The following is a 26,731-nucleotide window of genomic DNA, read 5'->3' as shown; positions in this document are numbered from 1 at the left end:
CATAAACTGAGATTCTGACCCAATTATTATTCCTGTCATGCTTTTATGTGCCACTGACTGCAGTACAAAGTGGTAACCTACATACAAAAGAGTTCATTTATATAAGTATTTCTTTTCCTAATGACTTTTATTCAGCAAGCATCTAGATCACAACCTATTCTAATAGGTCATGTGTTTACATAGTTTTGAGGTATCAGTGTTTGTAGAGCACCCTGTGTTCCTTTAAAGCTGACATTAAAAAAAAAAATATCTTCTCCTTTTACTTGTTTCTGTGGGCAGTTTCTTTTCGAAATTTGTGAAACAAATATGCTAAAATAAAATTTAGATTATCTGAATTCTATTAAACAAAAAACATCATCCAGTCCATATGGATTTTTTTCAGAAAACTAGCATGTTAACCTTCTAAAGTGAGCTTTTCTAGATTGAATGTGGTAAAACTTTTTCAAGGCAAGTCTACACTGTCACTTTTACACCTCAGTATATTTTTGATGAAGCACTTCCAATGCTGCCAAGTTGATACATTTTTGTTTTCAAAAGTAAGGATGAGGATTTGTTTTATATTTTCTAAAACTTAGGGGAAAATGCAGTTGTCTTCTGACTTAAGGACACATTTCAGGAGAAAGAATGCATATTGCTTTTTGATCCTCAGGTGAAAGTGTCGAGGAAAATGCAAGTGTAGTTGTCAAGCTTCTTATTCGAAGGCCAGAGTGCTTTGGACCAGACCTTAGGGGAGAAGGAGGAAATGGTTTACTGGCAGCTATGCAGGAAGCTATCAGGATCTCAGAGAATCCTGCTCGTGACCTTCCCTCCCAGGCATATAAAAGAGAAAGGTAAGTAAATGTGAATGCTTGTTTGCAAATGATGATTTAGTAGCTGGTTTAATCATGTTTGCATTATATGAATAATAGCCCCTGTTGTGTAAGGTGTGGTACAGAGCATTAGAGATTTGCACCCATAAGCAGTTGTCATATGGAATTCATAAAGCGTGAGCTAGATAAAAGTAGAATAAGAGTTACAGAGGAAAAGAAGCCTGAAGAACAAAGCAAAGGAGAAGGCTGTTGTGGAATGAACATAGAAGGCAGCTGTGAAGTCAGTTATTACTGTTCAATTGCATGCTTACAGTAGGGATACAACCCCTCTAAGCCAGAGCTTGGGGGAAATTCATATATCAGATTGATAGTCTCTGGATCATGGATCCAGCTCCAGAGAGGAGTTACAAACTTATGTTAGCAAAGATGTTCACTTGTATTGTTTACCTTTTAGTGATGAAGATGAGGAGGAGGAGGAGGAGGAGGAGATTGTGCACATGGGCAATGCAATCATGTCATTTTACTCAGCTCTCATAGATTTACTTGGACGCTGTGCACCAGAAATGCATGTAAGTTCATTTTTTCACTTGCTCAAAAAATGTAGATTTGTAAACAGAACTGTACATATCTGAGTAAACTGTTCTCTATTTAAAGGTTTCCTCCCTTTAGAAGGTAGAATTTATTGCATTTCTTGCTGTATCTAGGAAGAAATGATCCCTGCAAGATATTTTTAAAGAGTCATGGTCTTTTGATTCCCTATATTTTTATTTATCTAAAATTTTGAGGATTTTTATTTGACTATGGAATCAAAGCAAAGATGAACTACTAGTGTAACTAGCTGGTAACAAACTACCAATGAAATTTCTGAAACTGACCCTTTACTGTTCTCTAGAGAGTGATAAAAATAATTTTCTCAAGAACGTGATACAGAGCAGCTTTTGTATGAACTCATGAAATATGGTATCTACACCACTTGAATACGTGGGAAAATATGTAAAATAACTTGTTTGACTGAAATGCCTGTAAGAGCCACACACAACACTTGGGTTTAGTTAAACTGAATTTTGCTTGCTAGTATTTAAAATTCTTTAGTAGCATAAATCTGGCTGAAAATGCAGTACGTATCTCAATACAATAAGAAGCAAAAGATTTGGATCGTAACTCCCCTACTCACTCTACCAAAGCTATGAACTTTTTTAGCTGTAAAGCTATATGTAGCTGTCTGTTGCCAGAAATAGCAGTTTTACATTAAGAAAATTACTGGAGGGGATTTTCAAAGACACAGGTTCTGGATACCTGATTTCTGATAGAAGTTAAAAGGATTCAGTCACCTCATTACTGTTAATGCCTGTTATAATTTTTACTGCATAGAAATAGTAGGAAAAATGCATAGGTACATCAGATAGGTTTGCATCTGTTCACAGTAATAGACGCAAGCTCAAAACCTGGCAGTATAGGTTCTGTAAGTAACACAAGTCTTTCAGAAATTTGCAATTTGATCAGTTTTTCTGATTGCTTTAAAGAGCTTATCGGGGGGTGTGGTGGTGGGTGTTATTGGGGATTGATATTAGTGTGAAATTATTGATAATATATCAAAATTAGGACAGTTTCAAAAGTAATGTCAATTGAAAATTGGTAATTCCATAGGAGTTCTGGGATAAATTGAATTTCTGAGCCCTTTTTTTCTAGTGTCTGAAAAATCATATTAGTATCAGTACTTTGAGAAAATTTTTCATATGTCCCTGAGTGCTAAATTTCTTAATTTATAAACTTTTTCTAACAGCTTATTCAAAGTGGAAAAGGGGAAGCTATTCGAATCAGGTCAATCCTTCGATCTCTAGTGCCGACTGAAGATTTAGTTGGAATTATAAGTATACCACTAAAGCTGTCAACAGTTAACAAAGGTAACTTTAATACTTTTATTTTATTATGGCACATAAGCCTTCAGGTGTTTATTAGAGCATTTTTATTGGAGTTGCAGCAGAGAACTGTTCATCAGCTTTTAATTAAATGTGTCAATTAGAGCTGCTCCAGTAGAACTGATCCTTACTCCTGTGAAGCAGAGAATGTAAGAACAAAAGAAATACTTTACTGATTCACACTAATGGGGTGTCCGACTGAGTACTTTGTCTGCAGCGGTGGATGTAGAGATGCTGTCTCTTTAGGTAGAGTGTGCAAGCTTGGACTCTGTCCCTTTGTAATTCTGCATCATTGAGTCATTAATACTTTTCTCTGGATGTGGTGGCCAAAAATGTTTTTAATCACTTTAGAATAATATCTGTGCCTAGAAACTCCTATGGCACTATGTTCCAGAACTTCGCTATGTGCTACATAAAATAAGCATTTTAAGCATCTGTCTTTTTTAAACTTATACTCTACTGATTTTACTTACCACCCTTGAATTGTAATATTTTGGAATTTGATTTATAGCAGTTGTTCATTCACCTTGTCAGCTACATTAATAATTTTCTAAGGCTTAGTTACATAGTTTCTCAGTCCTCATTTTGCCAGATTTAAGAATCTCGGTTTTTCTTAGTCTCTCATCATAAAATAACATTTTAGTTGTCCTTCTGAATACCTTCAATATCTCTATTCTGCAGTCCTGAGATATGGAAAGCAGCTGTGGGATGGACACAAGGTGTGAGCAGGTTGTACTGGTAATGTGATAACGCAATAGGTTGGTTTATATATTCATTTTCTATTTCATATGGCAGCAAAATTATGCCCTCTCTCAGATTCTGAATATCCCTTTCTGATGGTGCACAGTGTCTTGTCAACTTATTTAGCCACTGCTACACATTTTGCTGATGGTTTCATAGAATTTAAGTGATGGCCTCAGGATCTCTGTGTAGTGTCTGTTCCAAGCTCAGCATTATGTAGACATGCTTTATTTTCCTGCACATATATTAGCTTAGAGTTGTCTGCATTGAAGTGCAGCTTTCTCTACCTTGCCTGCTCAATTTTGTTAATGATTTAACCATACCAAATAATTTAGTGTTGTATACAGACTTTTAGGCTCCTATGTTTGCTTCCTTGTCCACATTGCTGATGACTGAGTATAGAGTCCTGTTTGTCCTTGCTTGATTAAAATGTTGCACATGCACATTGCATTTTAATTGCCTTTCTTGTTTCTTGGAGTTGTGCTGTTTATTTCTTCTCTGGAGTTTTCATAGGAAGTGAAAACCAGTCATACTTGCTTTGGGATTGTCCCAATATGCTTCTCCACACCTTTTGTATTTTCCCCAAATTCTAGGTATTATGTTCCACTTTGATCTCTAATATTCAATAATAGAAGCCTGATTCCCTTTTATTAAGTTGCAGGCTATATCTGTATTTGTTCATCTTGTCCCAAAAGAATTCCTCCTTCTCTAATCAACCTAACTAAATCTCTCTTCTCTACACCACTATCTCACAAATTCCTTGAGACCCAAGGTCTCTGGCTGCCTTCCACAAGGTCCTCTCATACAAGAAAGACAAGTTATCATGGAACCCTCTTATACATCATGAAGCCATCCAGCTTAGTGCCTAATACAGCAATTTCCCACTTCCACCACCTCCTTCTTCATATCCTTGGAGACCCTGTTTACCAAAGGAGAATCATACGTACAATGGTACATACTGACATAGGAGGAGTGACTCTTCTCTTAAGAGATTACATCCTTCAATCCCAGGTAGATTACACCCTCCCTTCCCAGGTAGATTACACTCCTTCCTCAAGACTTATGTCCTCCTCAGTACCTCAAGGGCTGCCACTGTGGAGTTGAGGTTATGCTGCTGTATTGTTGTAGGACTTGTCTGTTTCTCTTACTAGTCTAATTAATTCATTCTTGCTTCTGAGTAATGAGACTACTCTTCAAAGATCCAAGCATTGAGTACTGTGTGTACACATAGAAAGCCTGAACCCAGAGCACAGCATGGATCTGCATCAAACCGCAGAGTTCCCAGTCTGTACCTGGATCCCTACTTGTCATTGAGGTTGAAATTGAGGGTTTTTTGTCAGTGGAACTAACAGCCTTCTTGATGCTACCTTTTAAAGGGAAGTCAGTGAAGACTCTAGAGTTTTCACCCTCTTCACCCTGGAGATCAAAAATAATTCAAAATCAGAGTTCAGAGATCAGAGGTGTATTAATGATAGTGTTCTTGCTTATTATGCAACTCTTCATTCTTTCCTAGAAGTGGTCAGTGTGGTTATCCCAGGTGGATTTATTTAAAAAAACCAACAACTTCCAAGATAACCATACAATGGACAATTTTCTGTAAAGCATAAATTCAACAGAGGAGGAGTTTTATGGCATATGATCTCTGTGTTTCTTCATGTTCTGTAGGCCATCAAATACAAGTCTGTTACTTTATTCTAGGGCAAGATAACTTTATCCTACTTCCTCCCCCCTCTGTTGTCCTTTCCCAAGAATTGTGTACTCCCTTTACAATCAGAGAAGATTTATCTGATACACAGCAGTGTTCCATGTTAATGTTATTTCTAATCTAGCTTACATGAGACAAAATTTAAAATTCTTAACATCTTTGACTTCACAGTTACTATAGATTTTTAATATTTGAAGTAATATTTATTTTCAATTTTGCCATATTAACATTCTCTGTGAAAGCAATGACACAAGTAGAATACCATTCATTCTTATCTTTTCAATTAAGAGTGAAAGAGTAATAAATTGCAAAATAATGGATGTTTTGAAATAATAAAAACTTAATATTCTTTTTCAGCATACAAGAAAACTGAACAAGAATATAAGTTGCACTGAACATGTTATTTTACACATTAAATGTTTCTATAATGTCTTTCATTGTCTTGATATTTCTTATTAGTTATCTACTATTAAAAATTGTATTATATCTTTGTGTAGATGGCACAGTAAATGAGCCAGACATGTCTGCAAATTTCTGTCCTGATCATAAAGCACCCATGGTACTCTTCTTGGACCGTGTCTATGGTATTAAGGACCAAAGCTTCCTTCTTCACCTACTGGAAGTTGGATTTTTACCAGATTTAAGAGCCTCTGCCTCTTTGGATACAGTAAGTATTTTGCTATGGAGTTTAGGTGCAGTAGCTGGAAATAGTGGCTCTGTTAAGTGTAAGAAATGGAATTTCAAGTCAAAACAGCTATAAAATAAAAAAGAGTAATATAGAGTCACTATAAGCAGAAACATTAATAACTCAGCCTTTATTAATAGTGCTTAAGTCAGATCATAAGCATTTGTTACCATCTTAAGAAGCAACAATGTAATGAAGTTTAAAAACTTTTAATAGAGGCTTACGCAAACTATACAATAAATACACTGGGTATCCTGTAATAGACCTAATGACTAATTTTTTTTGATGTGTGCTTCTAAGAGTTACACTGAAAATTCATGTGTCTGGGTATGAAAGAATTAAATGAGATGAAAAGTGCTTTTCAATGCCTCACGGGTTTTGCTAACCTGTTTGAAGAGAGAAGTTGCATATTCCTTTTTGTTCCTATTGGTTCAGAGTGCAATGGGACAAGAGGTAGGAGATAAGTGGATGACATGGATTTTCTCAGGTTCCAAAAAGTAGCTTTTGTCCTTATGTACATACTGGGAATATCGTGTTAGTACCCAGCTGCTAAGGGGACTTAAGGGTTATTCGATTGTTATATTTTATAGACTTCATATTTAGTAACTTTTATTCCATATGATACTAACAATAATTTACTACTTCATACAGGTTTCTCTAAGTACCACAGAGGCAGCTCTCGCACTAAATAGATATATTTGCTCAGCTGTGTTTCCATTACTCAAAAGATGTGCTCCCCTCTTTTCTGGAACAGAGCATCATGCCTCTCTGGTTGACTCCATGCTTCACACAATATATAGGTTATCCAAGGGACGTTCCCTTACAAAAGCACAAAGGGACACTATTGAAGAATGCCTGCTTGCTATTTGCCAGTATGTATGATGTCTGTGTACAAATTCATTTCTTTTATGCAGTTTATGTATTGTAATATTCTCTTTATTTGTGTATAATGTAGAACTAAGATTACTTTATTTTTACATTAAATAAATGACCAGAGCATATGATAGGATTTTTTTCGAAGGGAAAACAGAAAACAGATTTGGGGTTTCCATTATGGGCACTGTATTATACAAGCTGTCATGTTGATGTGAGCTTTATGGTGATACAGGATAAATTCTGATTATTTGTAAAAACAAATCCCCAGTAATTACAAAAAACCTTCTATCATGTGTGTCAGTGAGAGGGTGTTGAGAATTTAAGACATCAAAGTGTTTGAAAAGAAAAGCTACAAGCCTCCCTTCTCCCAAGTCCTAAAAAACTGATCCTAAAACTGAACTGAACACTGGAGTTATGTCAAGATTTGCCAATTCATTCATAATCTAACTCTGTAGTGCTGTTTGTCTGTGCAGTGGACTGTGAAATTAGTAATGCACTGTGCATAGCAATTCCCGCTGCCAAAAAAGTGAATATAGTAGAAACTGAAAATATTAAAAAAATTTCCACAAGAGGTATCAACATGAGAAATAATTTTGCTCCTATGGAACAACTGTGTATACCAGGAATCTTTGGCCTGAAAAAGTGAAGACTGAAGGGGAGATAGGAAAGAAGTATTTTTACATTGATTTTGAGCCTATAGATCCCTGAAATTAAATAGTTAGAAAAGAAATGCTAGGTATTCCAGTTGAGATCTATTTCATATAAGAATAATCATAATATATGTCCCAGATCAGTTTCAGTTAGGAGTGTTTTTTTGCTTTTTAGTGTCATATGAGAAACAGTTCTTTTAAGATAAATTTCAGTTTCTTTTGCTTAGATTGTCCTCTCTGTATACTCAGAAAAAAAATCCAGCATCTTCCCTCTGCTGTCATAAAGTACAATCATACCTATTGTATGGTGACTTAAGAGAATCCAGTAGTAGCACATCTTTCTGTGCATGTGTACCACTGTTTTTTTCAAAATGCTTTTAATGACTGATTTGACTTCCAATATGCAAATTGGTTTCAATTTTTATTTCATTTTCACTAGACTGCATGAATTTTAATAAGAACTTCTCTTTTTTTTAAATTTCAGCCACTTGCGTCCCTCTATGCTACAGCAATTGTTGAGAAGACTAGTTTTTGATGTGCCCCTACTCAATGAATACTGTAAAATGCCTCTCAAGGTAAATGCTTTACTTCCTGTGCATGCATTTGGTGTAAAACTTACTTTGCAATAATCTTTCATCATCATAGGAATAGAATCCAGGGAACAGAATTCACCTTTTTTTTTTGAGCAATCTTTAACTGAAGTCTTACCCACCTTCTTGTTCTGTAAACAGAGAATTGCAATTGTGAGATGATAAATAACTTTAATTAAGAAATTTTCTGTCCAGTTTACTTCCTGTTCCTTTTGGGCCTGATCTTAGGTCTGTTGGTCTCTTGGTGTCAGAAGTGAAATTCTATCATACTCTAAATCAGAGATGCCAGATTCACAGATGTAGTCTGCAGCATCAGTAATTTTGGAGCTAAAGTGCAGCAAAGATTTGGGGTTTTTTTTAATTATTATTATTTTCCCTTTCTAAGCAAAATTGCAGGAAAAGAAAAGATGTTGAGATTCTAGTCTGATGTGCAAAGAAATTTTAGAATTTCACATGGGATAGGAATTTTTAGTTCTAAGTAAGAAATCAGTAGAAATTTGAAATTATTTGAAAAGTGCACGAATATCACATATAATAGCTCTTTAACTGATATGTTACAGATTCTCTGTACAATAGCTCTTTCCATAGGTTTTCCAGAGGTGAGCAGGCATAACTAAAATTGTGTACTGCAGATGTCTTTTGAAGTGTTTTGAATAATACTGATGCCATCAACTACAAATGACAGAAGTAAAATCAGTTTGAATTTGTAAAACTTTTTAACAGAATCTAATATGTCCTGGGTTATACCCATTTCATTGTCTCTCTTTATATCCTGTGAGCTAATCTGTGCTCAATCAGTCACAATCCTGAAATTTTGTAATTTTGCTACTCACTGTTGTCACTGAGAATTCCACAGCAGTAGTTGATGCATTATACTTTCACAGTGTGGGCTCTACAGCTCTCCCCAAAAGAAAGCGAAGAAAAAAGGACCACTTTTATGAGCCATTAGAAATGAAGAGACAGAAATAAATAAATAAGTTACTCATGTAACTTTTTAAACAGATTTGGGCAACTCAGACTTCATTAACCAGTCTGTTATTTTGTTAACTACCAATGTTTTATGTGAATTTTTATTCTTTTGAAAATCTAGCTTCTGACAAATCACTATGAGCAGTGCTGGAAATATTATTGTCTGCCTTCTGGAATGGGGAGCTATGGAATTGCAGCAGAAGAAGAATTACATTTAACTGAAAAACTTTTCTGGGGCATATTTGATTCCTTGTCTCATAAGGTAATGACTGTCATTCACATTACAGTATGGGATGACTATAAAAGTGTTACAATAATAATTTGCTGTGCCAAGTTCAGAAAGTTCATATTTTAACAATTCTTTCACCTAATATGGGGGATATAGCAATGAATGTTTTTAATGAAATAACCTTTTAATGAAAAGTTGACTGCTGAATCTTGAAGGATTGCCTCTCAAACTAATGAAGTGTCACGTCTTTGAGTTAATATATCCATATAGCCTTACACCAGTAATGAGGCAGATTGCTTGCTACACTAACAAGTCAGTGTTGTTTCCTTTCCTATCTTAGCTGTATTAATTTTTTTAAAATGCTTTTACTTACATAAAATTAATTTTAAGAAACGCATGAATATGCTTGTCAAATTGTTGGTGTATGCACAGTAAATTTACATAGTCTGTTTTCAATTATACATTTTATACATCATACATTTTCAATCATATATTTTATTAGCTTTCTGGTTATTGCCCAGATTAAGAAATAGGATGCAACATTATTACAAATAAATGTTTTTCCATTTTCCTGTTCCGAAGTGTGGTCTTGCAATTTGTTTCACTTACTCATCTTTTCTTGGAATAAGAAAAGTGACTTTTTTGATAGGAAAGTGAATACTGTTTGTATTGATAGGGCATTCTGATTTATAGCATGGAAGTGAACATCGTCTCTGCATTATTCTAAAATGGCTTTAAAGCCTTATTTGTATTTGATTTTAATAACATTTACCTCTCTCTTACTGCTGTCACAAGTCCAGAGAGTGTCAAGAGGGTGTGACATAATGAAATGTTTCCAATTAGTGCGTGTTAGCTTTTTACAACTAAATGAAGAATTTATTTCTCTGACAATAATCGTCAGTGTCTATAATAGCATTTCCATTTTTCTATAAATGGTTGCTAGACCAATGAAAAGAGAGAGTTGTGTAAATCTACTGAGCCACAGCATTCTTCATTGTTCTTCTTTGTACTGAGATACTTAGAGGTTTGATATTTCATGGCTTCCACATGTTTAGTGGAAGCAATTTACCTTCTGATCTCACTTTGTTTGTTTGTGCCATACACACAACAAAAAGTTTCGGTTTTGCAACAAAACTAGAGAAAATTAAAGCCTCAAAATTTAAAGTGTTCTGATTGTGGTGATATAAACATATGATTTTGTCAGCAAGTATTTTCTATAGACCTTCAAGTTGTTCTTCACAATTTTCTGGACACAAAGTGGTTGTTCAGATTTATAAATCATGTAGCCTTTCTATTTCTAATAATGAAGCAAGAGAAATATTCTTGCAGTGTAGTTTTTTTTCTTATAAGTGTTTGATTGCTGCCTGTGTCATAACATCAGAAAGAAACCTGTGCTATCTGATTAAAACTTTATTAAATAATTATACTAGCATAGAACTCTTGCAATGTTGTGGTCATCAGTAGATCTTAAAGCCTTTTAAAGCTATGCCATTACGTCCATTTTACAGATAAAGAATCTGAAAGAGAGAAGTGATGATTTTTTTTTTTCCTAAGCATACTGAGAACTTTGATTAAGAGCTAGGAGAACCTTGGCCTACAGTGAACTCCTGCTACTTCCTGTAGCACATGGTTTTTATAATCTAGTGTGTAACAATCTCTCTTGAATATTTTTCATGGAAAGTTACTAAGGATAGATTCTTCAAATGTAGTTCCACCTAATGTTTTTATATATCAAGTACTTCTATGTTGTCTGCAGAGCTTAAATTACTATTTAGAAGAGCTAATGTGCTAGCTCACCTCTTACCAGAACTGTTTTGAAAAACAATGAACTGACTTTTCTCCAGTAAACCATAATTTCCTTTAACAAATATGATTTAAACTGAAATAGATCAGGGGGCAAAAAGGAAGAAATGACAATTGCTTCTGCAGTTAAGATAGCAATTAGTCTTTTAAGAACTAAGACGGTATTCCATAGATGATTGTACTTCTATAACTAGGCAAACAATCCTTGACCCTTCCTATGTAGGCTCTAATGGCCTAAAGGAAACTTGAGTGTGATATTTGTATTGTATGTACTTATGCAATTGTCAGCATACATTTATGTTGAATAATCTTAAAAACTTATCAAGTGAATATCAAGAAAAATAGATGTCACTCACTAATTTTGCTCTATGCTTAATTTTTAAATGTGATTTACTGTTTGTTTGCATCTTCTAATATTTGTATGTATGGCTGCTTGGTTTTCACTAACATTTTGCATGTTTTTCTATTGGATTTTCCAACCAGTTCCTATCTCTTCTGCAGAAGTATGATCCAGAGCTCTTTCGAATGGCTTTACCTTGTCTAAGTGCTATAGCTGGTGCCTTGCCTCCTGATTATTTAGATACCAGAATTAGGTCAACTTTGGAAAAGCAGACTTCATTGGATCCAGAAGGAAATTTTGACCCCAAACCTGTCAGCACAGCACAGTGAGTCATAGAAATCACGGTGATTTCCTTTCCTTAAATATTTTTATACTATTTCTTATTAATATTTTTTTCTTCTCTGCAGGGAGTCTTGGCTGGTGAGTGACTTTTCAGTGATACTGCTACCTTTCAGAAGTAGAGTAGGGATTTTTACTTCCTCCTGCCAAAGACTTAACTGCAACATATTCTGTTTAGTAGATAAAAAACCCATTTAACATCCATACAATGCTGAGAATACTTCCACATTATTATCTGCAGAGTACACAGTAAATTATATACTATTACGTACCCTATTACCTAGGCCTGTAATACTTTCAATTCTGTCATTATTTAGAGTGTGCTTATGACAAAAGTTACAAGATCATTTAAACCTGGTGATTCAATTGGCATGTTTCCTGATTTTTACAAAATCTTCACTTGGTTTTGAAAATTGATCTGTAGCCAAATGAGGCAGCAAAATAAGCAGATGATGTGTGATAATTTAATAGAGACCTGGTTTTCCTAGTGATTTTGTGCTCTTAAAATACAGATTTCTAATACTTTTATATTGAAGAACTTAGGATCAGTACTTCATTCTTGCTATTAAATTCTTACCTCTCCATCATTATGTGATGTGGAACATCCGTACTAATATTATTCTACAGAATTTAGGAATTACCAAATAAAATACCTGTAGGTTATGGTGAAGCAGGCTGGTTTTGTCTTGTGATTTCAGCTGCTAGGAAGTGCAACTATGCATTTTTTGCCACTATAGCTCTCCTTTGGTTTGTGGCATTTCTTCTAAAGAAAATGGAATTGCAAAGCCAAATGTCTTGCCTTTATCTGGAGGTGAAGCTTTTTGATTAGTGATGTATTACTGTGACTTCTTTTTCATAAATCAAACTGCAGTAACTTGTTATTGAATGTCCATACTTCCCTTTGTTTACAGCCTCGTATTTCCTGAAAAGTTGGAGTATATTGTCACTAAGTATGCTGAACATTCCCATGATAAGTGGGCCATTGATAAGGTAAGAATAATTATTTTAAGACTGGCAACTGTCAGAAACACCTAGTAAATAATACACACGGTGAATATTGAAAGAGAAACTGAACAGTTTAACTGATAGGTGCTTGTTCAGAGTGCATTAATGTCTGCCTGTTTCTTTAGGGATATGTGGAAGAAACCTTTTGCTCAAGAAAATGCATTGAAATTTGTCTTTCCTTCAGTTGCCAGTATTTATTATTACAAAGATTTGAGGGGAATGAAAAAGGGGCACTTGGTTTGGATTTGGTTTTTCTTCTTTTTTTTGTTTTGTGAGTAAGGGTATATAGATCTTGGAATAATTTTGCCTGGTAGTGATGTTTTTTGACTGGGAGTTAGAGATCCAAAGAGATTAAATTCTATTGCAGCAGCTCTGTGATAGTACCTGGAAAGCCTAATGTCCTTTTTTTTTTTCTCTTCAGAAAAATATAGTTACAGCTTTTCTTTCTTTTTAGCTTTAAGAAGGCTTTTACGTATTGTTTTCCTCTATAATTTACCAAGTGCCTTGTTGTTGTCTTGTGTTTATGTTTCTGTTTCACTACTTCTAAATAGCTGTAAGGCAAGACAAAATATAAAAAAATATTTTTTTATATCTTTTTAATATCATAGTGAAATATTTAATAAAAGCCTCTTTAGTATTCCATTGACAAATCGATATTAATGTTAATAAATAACTTCTACAGTAAAATTTGAGCCAAATTAAGTTTAATGGAGTTGTTGCAGTTTTGACTCAAAAGTGGTTGCCTGAGACCTGCTACTTATAAATGGCATCTAATCTGTGTGGGCTGTGTTTTGTTCCAGTGTACACACAAATGGATGCATGTGCTTTTAGCAGAAACTTCTGTAGCACTGAGTAGCTATTGGAGTAGATTAGCAGTTCAATATGACAAACTAAACTGACCAATTTGCTGTTACTTATCTGTGGTGTTCTTATTTTATTTCGGGGTTTTTTTGTTTCAGACTAATAATGGGTGGAAATATGGTGTTTCATTGGATGAAAATATGAAGACGCACCCTTTAATAAGACCTTTCAAAACTTTAACTGAAAAGGTAATAGAAGATATTTCTGCAGCATTAATAAAAATTAGATTGATCTGAGTACTTTAAAAATCCATTTAAAATATATTTAGAACAGGAAGAGAGACAAACTAGAATTCCTGCAGTTGGAAATAGCAACATCCATATGCTAAAATGATGTTTTAGTTAATTTTACACAGAGTCTTGTAAAATTTCTTCTTCCGGTGGTCTTATAGGACTGGACTGGGACAATTTGTACTCAAAGTATCTATAGCACAGGGGTTTCAGGCCTTCATTGATGAGGAATAACTGGCAGCAGTTCATGGGAATTACATGAAAGTGTAATTTAACATATCTGAAGGCAATTTCTTCTTCAAGAAAGATATTTGAAAAAAGTAAGGAAAGTGTAGGTGATGCTTCTGTTGAATATGGTGAAAAAAAAGTAAACTATTTTGAATGCATTTTTTATTTTAATTTCTTGACTAGACATGCATGTCTTCTAGTTGTCAGAACAGTGAAATGAATTTGAAATCAATTACATATTTTCCTAATGATTCGTTGGTTGACTCAAATAAGTTAATTACATTTGTCCAACTTTACCGCACTTTTCCTGCTTGGAAAATGGAGATGACAAAAATCAAGAGGGTTTCATAAGGATTAATTCCTCAGGGTTTGTAAATTGCTTTGAAATATTTGAGCAGGAGATGAACTGTTGGTTTAGTTGTTACTAAAGCAGCTCAAAGCGAATTTTCTGAATTGTCTCAGATTAGAAATTTTGAACATAAAAATCATGTCTTTCTATAAAAGCTGTCATAAAAAAATCTTTTTTTTATGGTGAGAACTGAAATACTTTTATTAGGTTGATTTGAGAAGCCTTAATATGACATACTCCAAATTTTTCTTGCCACAACTTTTCAGATTTTCTGTAACATCTTTACCTTTCAAAAGAGTGTCAGAATACAAGCTGTTCCTTAATTTTTATTGATGACTGTATATATGTAAAGAGGTGTATAGACTAGTAATGTTCATATCCGTGATGGGTATACATTTAAGAAGACTAAAAAAAGGCCTTGTGTGCTGATGTGTTCAAATGTACATACTTGCCTAAGTAATTTCAGAGAATTTGTAGTGCCATAAATATTTTGTTATTTTGGACTAGAGGAATCAATGAATATGTTTCCAGGTAAAAACTATGATATTTCTCAAGATACCACTTGAGTGCTGTTACTTTTTAACACACAATTCAATAATAAATGCCACTAAGAATAATTTTAAAAAATTGCAATTATTTTAAATCTTCTTTCTTACGTAAAAAGAAGTATGTAGTTTCTTCAGATATAGTACACAAACTTTACTTTTTGTGCCATATGACAATTTATACAGGAAAGAATATTTATATTTTTAGTTTTTGCTACTTGCTAAATACAAAGAAATTTTATTTTTCTCAAAGGAAAAGGAAATTTATCGTTGGCCTGTCAGGGAATCACTGAAGACCATGTTGGCTATGGGATGGAGCCTAGAAAGGACCAAGGAAGGAGGAGAAGCAACAATATATCAGCGTGAAAATGAAAAGCTCCGCAGCATATCTCAGTCTAGCCAGGTAAGGTGAAATTGCTTAAATTTAGAAGGCAAAAGGCTTGTTTGTTAATTTACTAAGAAATTATGCTAAATTATGTTAATTTTTTTTCAATGAAAAAGAATTTTAAAGTTAGCATTCTAAAAGTGGAAGTCATGTCACTATAATAAAAACTGCAGTAACATTGAAGAGGGAATTGCAAAAACACAAGAATCTTTAAGACAATAAGGCTGTCAGAGACTGTATCTGTTCATTTTCTCAAAAGACCTGAGGAGACATGTCACACAGTCATTCAAATATTCCATGGCAAACTATTTAAAGCTTTTTTTTTATGGTAAGTAGATCTAGTAATTTCCTTCTTTGGTCAAACAGAAAAGCCTGAAATGGGTTTGTCAAGACTGCAATTATGGCTGACAAATGATTGCATATTTTGTGCTTTTTGTTAAATCTACAGGCAAAATTTACAGATATTTATATAACACCTAGCATTTTGATGTGACATGGACTATTTCTTTCGCCTGTGTTTTTTTGTAACAGCATGTTGGAACTGCTACTCAATACGTCTGTGTCTTGGAAGGGGAAAAGCTGTTTAAAACTATGAGAAATGTTGGGGAATTTTTATAGTACCCCTTGAGGTAAATTAAACACAGCATTGTGCTTCAACATAGTGAGATTTAATAAGTAATGCATTGGGCAGAGTCCTACCACCTTAAGCAGATCTGGAAGGAGTGTGTAAAGATGTGTCATGAACTGATTCCTTGCACATACTTGCACCAGCACTGTTCCTGTGAGCATCATCATCAGGCACTTTATGCCTGTGTTGGGTTCATTCCTCAGCACAAGTTTTGCTTACCAAAACTGCCCATTGATCACTCTGTTACAAGACAATATTTCAGCATTTCTTAATCTCTTCAGCAAACTTCATTACCTTACAGAGATCCCTGTAAGATGTCTGTCCCTGGTATATCTGCTTCCAGTCAACTGCACCTGTTCTGCAGTTAGGCCTACTTGCCCAAGAAGATGCACAATAAAGACGTGATTGAGTAGAGGATTTCAGTATGTGTTTAGCTTCAGTACATTATTGAAATCAATGCTAAGAATCTGAAACATATTTCCACATCAGTAGATGCATTTTGGTAATCATCTGTGTGTCTTCAGCGTATTGCAGAACAAAAGGTGATTTCTGCAAGAAAGTTTAAAAATATTGCTCTAATCAGATCAACAACAGATGTTGTAGTTGAATATTTGATTCTTCTATCTGAATTTTTTTTAATCTGAAAATAATTATCTTTTTTTTTTTCCCCCACAGGGAAATGGGTATACCCCAGCACCACTTGATCTTTCCAATGTGATGCTTTCTAGGGAGCTTCAGGTTTGTATTTGTGTTCTGCATATATTATGCTGATAAGAATGAATAGATTTCAGGTTTTGTTATTAGTTAGTTGAAGATTAGTTGTCAGGTTTTATGAGTGTATTTGTGACTGTGGTTGTGACAGGTGCATACCATACTATTTACATATTTAAAAAAGAGATTTCTACTGTTTGTCCCATTGGTGTTTCCTGAGTTCCTAGAAAATGTTATCACGAAGCTAGGAAAGTACCATAAACAGCGTGTGATACATGTGTATCCTGAAATAACACCTAACTGTGATGTTTCTTTACCGCAAGTGTGTAGGCTTTACTCAAGACTGAATAAACATGTAGAATTACAGACTTTTTAATTGTCACCTTTTAATTTTGCATTTTGTTCTTTTCTGGTGGTTATGTAGGGAATGGTTGAGGTAATGGCTGAAAACTACCATAATATATGGGCCAAAAAGAAGAAAATGGAGTTGGAAAGCAAAGGTAAGCCAGAATCCTGTGAACCACAAAAAAAAAGAGAAGCAGTCTGAAAGCAAACAGTATAAGATGAAATTGAATAGTTCCTTTTTGTACTTGAAGTAAAATAAATCTTACAGTAGAAAATCTCACAGTTCTTTCTGCTTACTAAAGGTGGAGGTAGTCATCCTTTATTGGTACCTTATGACACATTGACAGCCAAAGAGAAATCACGGGACCGTGAAAAGGCACAAGAACTGTTTAAATTCCTTCAAGTCAATGGTATAATCATATCCCGGTAAGGTGCACCATTTTTGAGATACTTACTCAGTGCACAAACTATGATGTGTGTCCTTATCTCACTGGAGTTTGTTAATTATTGACATAATTACCATTTGGCATACATTCTGTTATTTTTATATTCAGAAAGACTCTTCTGAAATAGCATGGACAGGTAACATTTTTAATAAATTTGTCATCATTGTTAATACAAAAATGCAACTGTAATGTAATTAAACAAGTAGATGATTTGTAGCTCTGAAATTAGCAGCCAGTAGTGACTGTAAGGATAACGGAAAAATAAATCTAAGGTCAGATATTGAAATACATCAATGTTAAAGTGCTCTTTAACTCAGTTTTTAAGTAAAGTGTTGGTTTGAGTTTGTGAAGCAGTAAGCCAAAGTTGCTCTTTTGTGGGCATTTCATCCTTAGCTTCTGCTCAAGAGGTGCAGACTTTATTATCTGTACACTCACTTGCATTGTTATGTCTGTAAGTAAGCTGGCCTGTGGGGTCTTATGCTATCAAAGAAAGTAACTTATTATAATGTCGTTTTGGCTTTATATGATAAAAATGTCAGTTAATATATCGCATGGAATGGAATAGACTAGGCTAGACTAGAATACAATACAATACGATACTAGGTTGGAAAGGACTCACTGGATCATCGAGTCCAACCATTCCTATCAATCACTAAACCATGCCCCTCAGCACCTCATCAGTGGTTGGACTCGATGATCCAGTGGGTCTCTTCCAACCTGATTATTCTATGATTCTATGATCTACCTGTCTCCAGGGAAGGTGACTCAACCACCTCCCTGGGCAGCCTCTGCCAGTGCCCAATGACCCTCTCTGTGAAAAACTTTTTCCTGGTATCAAGCCTGAACCTCCCCTGGTGGAGCTTGACGCCATTCCCCTTTGTCCTGTCCCCTGTCACTTGGGAGAAGAGGCCAGTTCCCTCCTCTACACAACCTCTTTTCAAGTAGTCGTAGAGAGCAATGAGGTCTCCCCTCAGCCTCCTCCTCTCCAGGCTAAACAACCCCAACTCTCTCAGCCGTTCCTCGTAAGGCTTGTTCTCCAGCCCTCTCACCAGCTTCATTGCTCTTCTCTGGACTCACTCCAGAGCCTCAACATCCTTCTTGTATTGAGGGGCCCAGAACGGAACACAGGATTCAAGATGCGGTCTCACCAGTGCTGAGTACAGAGGGAGAATAACCTCCCTGGACCTGCTAGTCACACCGTTTCTGATACAAGCCAAGAGGCCATTGGCCTTCTTGGCCACCTGGGCACACTGCTGGCTCATGTTCAGTCGGCTGTCAACCAACACCCCCATGTCCTTCTCCTCCAGGCAGCTTTCTAGACAGACTTCTCCTAGTCTGTAGCACTGCATAGGGTTGTTGTGCCCCAAGTGCAGGACCCGGCATTTGGCCTTGTTAAACCTCATGCCATTGGTCTCAGCCCAGGGGTCCAGCCTGTTCGGATCCCTTTGCAGAGCCTCCCTACCCTCCAGCAGATTGACACTTCCACCCAGCTTAGTGTCGTCCGCAAACTTGCTAAGGGTGCACTCGATGCCTTCATCCAGGTCATTGATAAAGACATTGAACAGGGCTGGACCCAGCACTGAGCCTTGGGGAACCCCACTTGTCACTGGCCTCCAGCTGGATTTCACACCATTTACCACCACTCTCTGGGCCTGGCCATCCAACCAGTTTTCCACCCAGGAGAGTGTGCGCCTGTCCAGGCCAGAGGCTGGCAGTTTCTGAAGTAGAATGCTGTGAGAACAGGTCCTTTGAAACACCAATGGAATTGCTCAAACATTAATTTTAATGTCTCTTTGCAGCTGCATCTGTCCGGGTTAGTGTTAACTAAGGGGACAAGTCAACTTGAAAGAAACTGTTCAAACTCTTTATGGGGCCTGAGCAAAGAATTTGCAGTAATTGTCTGTATCAGGGTGATTCAATATTATCCTATTCTTGGTGCATTTTTCAGATTAATAAGTGCATATTTTAAGTGTATATAAAAACTTTTAAAGTACTTATTGCAATTATCACATTTCCAGAATGTTATTCTTAAAAGCATTGCGCTAATCATTAAAAAATGGAAATTCTCTATAATTGGAAACATATAGGCAGCACAGAGTGTGTACTTTTTATATGCCATCTGCCTCTGTTTTGATTCTTGCTTCTCTTTCTTGATTGAGAGCACTTTTGGGTGTTTATGATGTACAGATAATGTTCTCAGGCCTTACTAAAGTATATGTTAGCAACAACATGATATTTTTTAAGCACCTTTAAACCTTTACAAGTTCTTTTAATGTTAACTTTGTTTTTTAAGAGAACTACCAATGTCTTTCAATATTTAGGAAAGTGCGTGTAATTTCTTAGCAACCATGACTTACTATAAACACAAAAAGAGAATATTTATGGTATTCTCAAGTTGTTCTTCAGTGTTATGAAGATAAATGTCTTTTAGTTGCATTATTCTTTGTGACAGTAAGGCAGCAGGAGATGCCTGTCAACCATACATAGAATTAATACATACCAAATAATTTGATTACATGTGATATATCAATTAATGGAACATTATAAAAGTATGTAAACTACGATTCTTTAATAAGAAATTTTATTATTTTGCTTTTCAAATGAAACTGTAACATGGGAAGTTAGAGTCTTCCTAACTTTATGTGTAAAACAGGATAGGAATGTATTCTGTCATTCCATGATTCTGTTTCTCAGACTACGTGTGGTTTTTTTTCCTCGTATCCATGTTCTGACATGGTCAAGTATATACATTTTTGTATTTGATGTCTCTTTGTTGTTAAAAGTCCTGATGCATCAGTATTCTCCCTCAGAATTGGTTTGGTTTTTTCTCCCCTGGATTCACCTCATTGATATTTTTTTAACTGTTAGTATAATCTTCCATTTATTCTCCCTAATTTACTCCTATACCAATGCTAAGGAATGTCAGGACAAATTGTTATTCCTTCCATAGAACAACAGTAAGTCCAGCAACTATCCTGCTTTCTTGTTCCTTTCTTGCTTTTGCCTCAGTACCACAAACTACCAGTTTCTCACATCTTCTCTACTTCTGACACAATGTGCAACCCTCTGCAGTCTCTGCATCTTCTTTACCCAGGTCATTATCTCTCACTGATAAAGGGAGAGGCTTCTTATCTATTACTTTAAGAGTTTGTATAGATGTAAATGAAGAAGCCATTATGGGTATCCAGATGTTTCTCTTAATGTTACTCAGCTACTTCCTTGCTTCTCAAGCCAGTTAGATGTCCTGGGTGGAGGCCTACATCGATCAACTGAAAATCTCGGGTGTAGTTCAATACTCTTAATATTGGAATAAATAGAGTATGACGAAATTGCAAATGAAACAAAAGTACAAGAAAACCTCAAGGAAACAGAGAGAAAATTAATGACTTGTAAAAACAATTATGTTTAGACAGAATAAATTAAAAATCTATAACTGATGTGACTTCAAAAATAAAAAGAAACAAGTCCCAGTTCACATCCTGGATGACGAGACAAAGTGCATCCTTAGCAGTTTTGTGGAATGAACTCCTAGCAGTAAATTGGAGGGTTTGGTTACCTTTCAGAGGAATTGTGATAAGCTGTAGAAATGGGCTGACAGAACTCTTGTGACATTTAGCAAAAGTAAATACAAAGTCTTATATCTGGGATGGAGTAACCCCAGGAGTAAGGAAATTGAGCCTGACAGCATCTATGCAGAAAAGCACTTCAAATTTTGCAAGTTGAACATAAATCAGGACTGCATCCTTATGATAATGAAGACTGACTGCATATTAGGCTGTACTAGTAAGAGTATTCTGCAGGTTGATGGAGGTGACATTTTCTCTTTCCATTTTGCAATAAAGAGACTGTATACAGAGCACGTTGTCCAGGTTCACCAGTGCCAAGGAAAACATTGATAAAAGAGTAGATGAGGTGGAGGGCTAACAGGACCCTTGGGGCTGTCATGCATGTCATGCCCAGAGAGGTTCTGAGAAGGGAATGGACATCTTTCAGTATTAAACCAGAAGGCAATAATGGGCTTTTACCACTGTCTTCAACTACTTAGTGCAAGGTTATAGAGGCAGAGATCTCAAATGCTATCTCTTCAAAAGTAACAAGTTGTTACAAGGGAAGTTCCAGTTAGATGTATAAAAATATTTCACCCTTATTTTTTCACAGCGAGGGTGGTCAGATATTATAGTACGCTGTCTTGAGTGAACATGAGATTTCGATCCTTGAAGATACTCAGCACATTATTGGACAGGCTTCTGAGCAACCTGATCTAACTTTGGATTTGGCTTTGCTTTGGGGTGGGACTTGGATAAGGATACTTTCAGAGTTTTCTTCCAACTTTTCTTTAATGTGATCCTAAAAATATTAGACTTTTGGTGAGGTAGGTTTCATTTGTAGCCAAAATAAAATGTAGTATAAATCTAGGCACAGCCAACCACACATGTTTTTATTCCTCTTTAATATCTTACATGTACCAGTCATGATTTGGGTCATGAATTTATCTCAAAGAATAATAAATGCATGCCTCTTTAGAAGTACTGTTGACATTTTTAAAATACTTTGTCACTAGCATTTATGTTTTCATTTAGTATCTTAAGTAAATTTGTTTTCAGTCCTTAATAAAATTCATGGACAGAAATGAAGTTTAATAGTGAATAATGAAATGAAATGAAAGAAGATGATTAGACTGATTTTGTAAGGCTGTAATTGCTGACTTCCTAAATATTGGCATTTTAAATTGCCAGCACTAGAAACTGAGTGGCCAATGCATTGCTTTGTTAGATTCAAATGTACCATGGCTTCATTTGTTCAACAAGATAGCTCTCTGAAGTTGATATCCTAAAATTCATACCTTTTTGATAGTTTAAACGAAATCTATTATACCTCCTAGAGAAACATGAAGCAATTTTAGCATTTCTTCTTACATAATTGTTAACTACAAGTTGCTATAAAAGGTCAATTTCTCCTTCCTCTGAAAACTGACCATAATTAAAAGTAATAAGGAATGGAATGCTTCATATTACTGTAATATTTGTACCACTGTCATCATCAAAGCTATTTATCTTAATGCTTTCTAAAACAGGGGTCTGAATGATATGGAGTTGGATGCTTCATCCATGGAAAAGAGGTTTGCCTTTAAGTTTCTGAAGAAAATTTTAAAATATGTTGATTCTGCTCAAGAGTTTATTGCACATTTGGGTAAGCTGCAGATTTTATTTTGAAAATAATTAAAATTGTTGATATTTAGATGGTAATAGTTGTAAAGATATGTATAAATTTCTAGTAACCACTAGTTTTATTGTATTTAACAAACAAATTCTGTGTCTTATTTTGCAAATTTAATTCTTGGACATCTGTAATTAGCTAAACTGTTTCTGCTGGTTTATTTGTATTTCAGCAAAACTAAGTTTACGAGAGTTATTGTATTATTTATTATTAGACAACTTATGCATGCCTGCCTTTATTATGTTCTTGCAGAAGCCATTGTAACTAGTGGAAAAACTGAAAAGTCTCCACATGACCAAGAAGTAAAATTCTTTGCCAAAGTGAGTGATTTAGTATTTCAAGGAGTATATGCATATACATTCCATCATACAGAACATGGAAATTTGTAATGTTGGACTGCTTTTCAGGTAGTAGAAATATATATTTCCCATTTTTTTTCATGGTAAGAAACCAGTTAAGTGTTTTTAAGAAATATTTCAAAATATCTTAAGAAGTATGTCAATATGTTTGCTGGATTCAAATATTTCAAAATATTTCAATGTATCTGCTTCTGCATGAGAAGGAACATGGAGGTTAAAAGGCAGCTTATTTATTATATGAAATTAAATACTCTCACTGAGCATAATGATTATTTGTGAAAATTTTTGCCTCAGTACATCACTGAAGTGAATAGTGTCATTTCGTTAACAGCAAGTATTCCTACACATAGTAATGTCATACACATTTATGTACCTCATAAGAAAAACATTGTCAATAGCCAGATTTGAAGTAAGGAACACTTAGGATTTAATTTGGGATCTTAGAAAAGAAATAAAAATCCTCTCCCTTTATATCTGTACTGGACAATTATGTAAATAATGGAGAGGAAGAGTCCTGCAAGTTCAGTGGCATTTATCATTATTGAAAGTGAGAAGAGTAAGTCTGCAATATTAGATCCAAAATAGATAGAACTGTATAACTCTGTTTATTATTTACATAACTTGTAAGTAAAATTGTAAGACTTAAGGTTTTAATTGATATGACTTTGTGTCTGAAATGAGAAAAAAGAACTATCGTAGAACTTCTAAAATTCTTTTAATGAACTTTAACCAATAAGAGCATTGTTGCTACATTTACCATTATGCTCTGTGAAAAACACATTTTGTATCTCTATTTCTTAGGTTCTTTTACCATTAGTTGATCAATACTTTACAAATCACTGCCTGTACTTCCTGTCTTCTCCAACAAAAACACTCAGTAGCAGTGGCTATGCATCAAATAAGGAAAAGGAAATGGTAGCAAGGTAAGTAGAAAATTAAGATATACACAGGAGTGTACTGTACAGGTAATTAAAGGTCTCTTCTTAGGTTAAAGAGAAACTTCAAAAGCTAGGTTTCTTGAGACAGAAGGTGAATAGCTTATTCTGTGTCAGAATGGCAGTGAGCTAATAGAATTCCATATTTTACTGTTCTTTAATATATAATTAAAGAATGAAGTATATGTACTAATTCTATATATTACAATACATAATTGTGGATGAAAACATCAAACACATTAATAAATGATTCTGTGTACAATGGAACTTATAAAACTAATAAAACTTAGTTTCTGATGGGTTTGTTTCATTGTTGAATCATAGAATCATAGAATCACTAAGTTGTAAAAGACCTTTGAGATCATCAAGTCCAGCCATGTCTGTCTACTACTAAACCGTATCCCTGAGCACCTCATCTACCTGTATTTTAAATACCTCCAGGGATGGTGACTCAACCACTTCCCTGCGAAGCCTGTTCCAGTGCCGGATAACCCTTTCAGTGAAGAAATGTTTCCTCATGTCTAATCAGAACCTGCCCTGGTGCAGATTGAAGCCATTTCCCCTCATCCTGTGGTCTTTTCTCCCAAGGGACAGGGGACAGGACGAGAGGAAATGGCCTCAAGCTCCGCCAGGGAGGTTTAGGCTGAACATTAAGAAAAAATTTTTCACAGAAAGAGTCATTGGACACTGAAACAGGCTACCCAGGGAGGTGGTTGATTCACCTTCCCTGGAGGTGTTTAAGGCACGGGTGGACAAGGTGCTGAGGGGCATGGTTTAGTGGTTGATAGGAATGACTGGACTCGATGTTCCAGTGGGTCTCTTCCCACCTGGTTATTCTATGATTCTAATTGTACACAGTGATAAGATGTCCCCTCAGCCTCCTTTTCTCCAGGCTAATCAACCCCAGTTCCCTCTGCTGCCTATCATAAGGCTTGTGCTCCAGCCACTTCACCAGCTTTGTTGCCCTTCTCTGGACATGGTCCAGCACCTCAATGTCTTTCTTGTAGTGAGGGGCCCAAAACCAAACATGTCACTCAAGGTGAGTATAGGGGCACAATCACTTCCCAGGTCCTGCCGGCCACACTGTTTCTGATATAGGCCAAGATGCCATTGGCCTTCTTGGCCACCTGGGCATGCTGCTGACTCATATTCAGCTGGCTGTCAACCAACACCCCCAGGTCTTTCTCTGCTAGGCAGCTTTCTAGCCACTATTCCCCAAGTCTGTAGTGTAGTGCTGTATGGGGTTGTCCCCCAAGTGCAGGGCTTGGCAATTAGCCTTGTTGAAGCTCATGCCTTTGGTCTCAGCTCATTGATCCAGCCTGTTCAGATCCCTTTGTAGAGCCTCCCTACCCTCAAGCAGATCAACACTTCCACTCAGCTTCATGACATCTGTGAACTTACTAAGGGCACACTCAATTCCCTCATCCATATCATTGATAAAGGTATTGAACAGAACTGGACCCAGCACTTAGCCCTGGGGAAACATCACTTGTTACTAGCCTCCAACTGGATTTAACTCCATTTACTTGCTCAGCCATCCAACCAGTTTTTTACCCAGCAGTGGGTGCACCTGTCCAGGCCAATGGCAGCCAGTTTTTCAAGCAAAATGCTATGAGAAATGCTGTCAAAGGCTTTACTAACATCCACACTCTATGCACAGTCTTTCCCTCATCCATCAAGTGGCTAACCTCGTCATAGAAGGAGATCAGGTTAATTTGGCAGGACCTGCCTTTCAACTAGCCATTTGGCTCAAGAAAATTCAATTAAAAGGAGATAGTTGCCTTTTAGTTTATAATGTTCTGCCTTTACAAAAACAGTAATTTAATTTTTCTGCAACTAGCATATAAAATTAATATTTAATTTGTTTTTAACTATGACTGTCATCTAGTATTTTTGTTGCAATTTTTTTTCTCCCCCTTAAATGTATGCTGCCAGTTATTTTCTTTGGGATATATCGTGTCATAATCTTTCAAACTGTATTTTACTTTCATGCTTTACTGTCAGTTTATCAGATTTCTTTTGCTTTCTTTCACTATGTTGACCAGAGTTGACTACTTTTTCCAACAGAGTAGTAGATATAAAATTTGAAAGTAAACATTACTTACTCATTCCTACATAAGATCAAGCCTAACACTGAACTTGCTAGGTTCCATCCTTCAGTTTATATTCCAATTTATTTTTGTATTTCTCTAAATTATTTTTACTCTTTTGTTTCCATCTTCTAAGTGAGTGGTAGTCCTTATATAGCAGTTGCCCATAAGACTGAGGGTTAAGTCCTTAAGATTCTGCTTTACTGATCTCTCGGATGTATTGTACACAAATGTGCATAATAGTCCTCCCTCCTGACTGAGTAAGTCAGCTCAGGTTCAGGAGGATGGAAGTTTTGTTTCATTTCACTTCACTTCAATCTCATGCTTCCTCTCTGAATATTCCTTTTACTTCCCTTAAATCAGTCAAGGCGCCTTAATACAGCTAGAAAGGTGCTTGCTCCAGTTGTACAAAACACCTTTAAAAATGGACGTGAAGGAAGTTAGATGCCTAGTCTACATATCCACTGTTATTAATTCAGAAATATAATTCATTGTCCACTCTTCATTGAGAAAAGTGACTATCAGTTACTTTCATCTTATAGGAAATACAGTAATTCCTTACTGTAGTGAAGATAAAATGACAACCTTTTGTCAGTAAGAGGCCATACCAATTCCTAAGGTATTTTTGCTTCATTTTCTTGAGTCTTAATTCCAATTATAAAGTGTAGCACAGAGAATAAACAAGTCTGCCTAGATGTCTTTGGTTTTAGAAGTTAAACTAATTCCTTTAATCTTTATATTG

General features: G+C 35.6%; 1 protein-coding gene across 1 annotated transcript in view; it reads left to right on the top strand.

Annotated features, from left to right (window-relative positions):
* The window catches only part of RYR3 (ryanodine receptor 3), a 218,562-nt gene that overhangs the window by 131,995 nt on the left and 59,836 nt on the right, over window positions 1-26,731 (top strand). The window contains exons 44-60 of the mRNA XM_069858332.1: window positions 650-830; window positions 1,264-1,378; window positions 2,593-2,713; window positions 5,672-5,841; window positions 6,511-6,731; window positions 7,870-7,960; window positions 9,066-9,206; window positions 11,478-11,641; window positions 12,567-12,645; window positions 13,620-13,709; window positions 15,127-15,276; window positions 16,562-16,624; window positions 17,022-17,097; window positions 17,245-17,368; window positions 22,463-22,578; window positions 22,858-22,925; window positions 23,766-23,887. Coding sequence (XP_069714433.1) covers window positions 650-830; window positions 1,264-1,378; window positions 2,593-2,713; window positions 5,672-5,841; window positions 6,511-6,731; window positions 7,870-7,960; window positions 9,066-9,206; window positions 11,478-11,641; window positions 12,567-12,645; window positions 13,620-13,709; window positions 15,127-15,276; window positions 16,562-16,624; window positions 17,022-17,097; window positions 17,245-17,368; window positions 22,463-22,578; window positions 22,858-22,925; window positions 23,766-23,887 — 2,092 coding nt within the window. The remainder of the gene's footprint in view (window positions 1-649; window positions 831-1,263; window positions 1,379-2,592; window positions 2,714-5,671; window positions 5,842-6,510; window positions 6,732-7,869; window positions 7,961-9,065; window positions 9,207-11,477; window positions 11,642-12,566; window positions 12,646-13,619; window positions 13,710-15,126; window positions 15,277-16,561; window positions 16,625-17,021; window positions 17,098-17,244; window positions 17,369-22,462; window positions 22,579-22,857; window positions 22,926-23,765; window positions 23,888-26,731) is intronic.

Source organism: Phaenicophaeus curvirostris, chromosome 5, assembly GCF_032191515.1.
Source record: "Phaenicophaeus curvirostris isolate KB17595 chromosome 5, BPBGC_Pcur_1.0, whole genome shotgun sequence".
In the NCBI taxonomy this organism is placed as follows: domain Eukaryota; kingdom Metazoa; phylum Chordata; class Aves; order Cuculiformes; family Cuculidae; genus Phaenicophaeus; species Phaenicophaeus curvirostris.
Note: the sequence above shows the minus strand (reverse complement) of the source record. Positions and strands in the feature narration are given on the sequence as shown.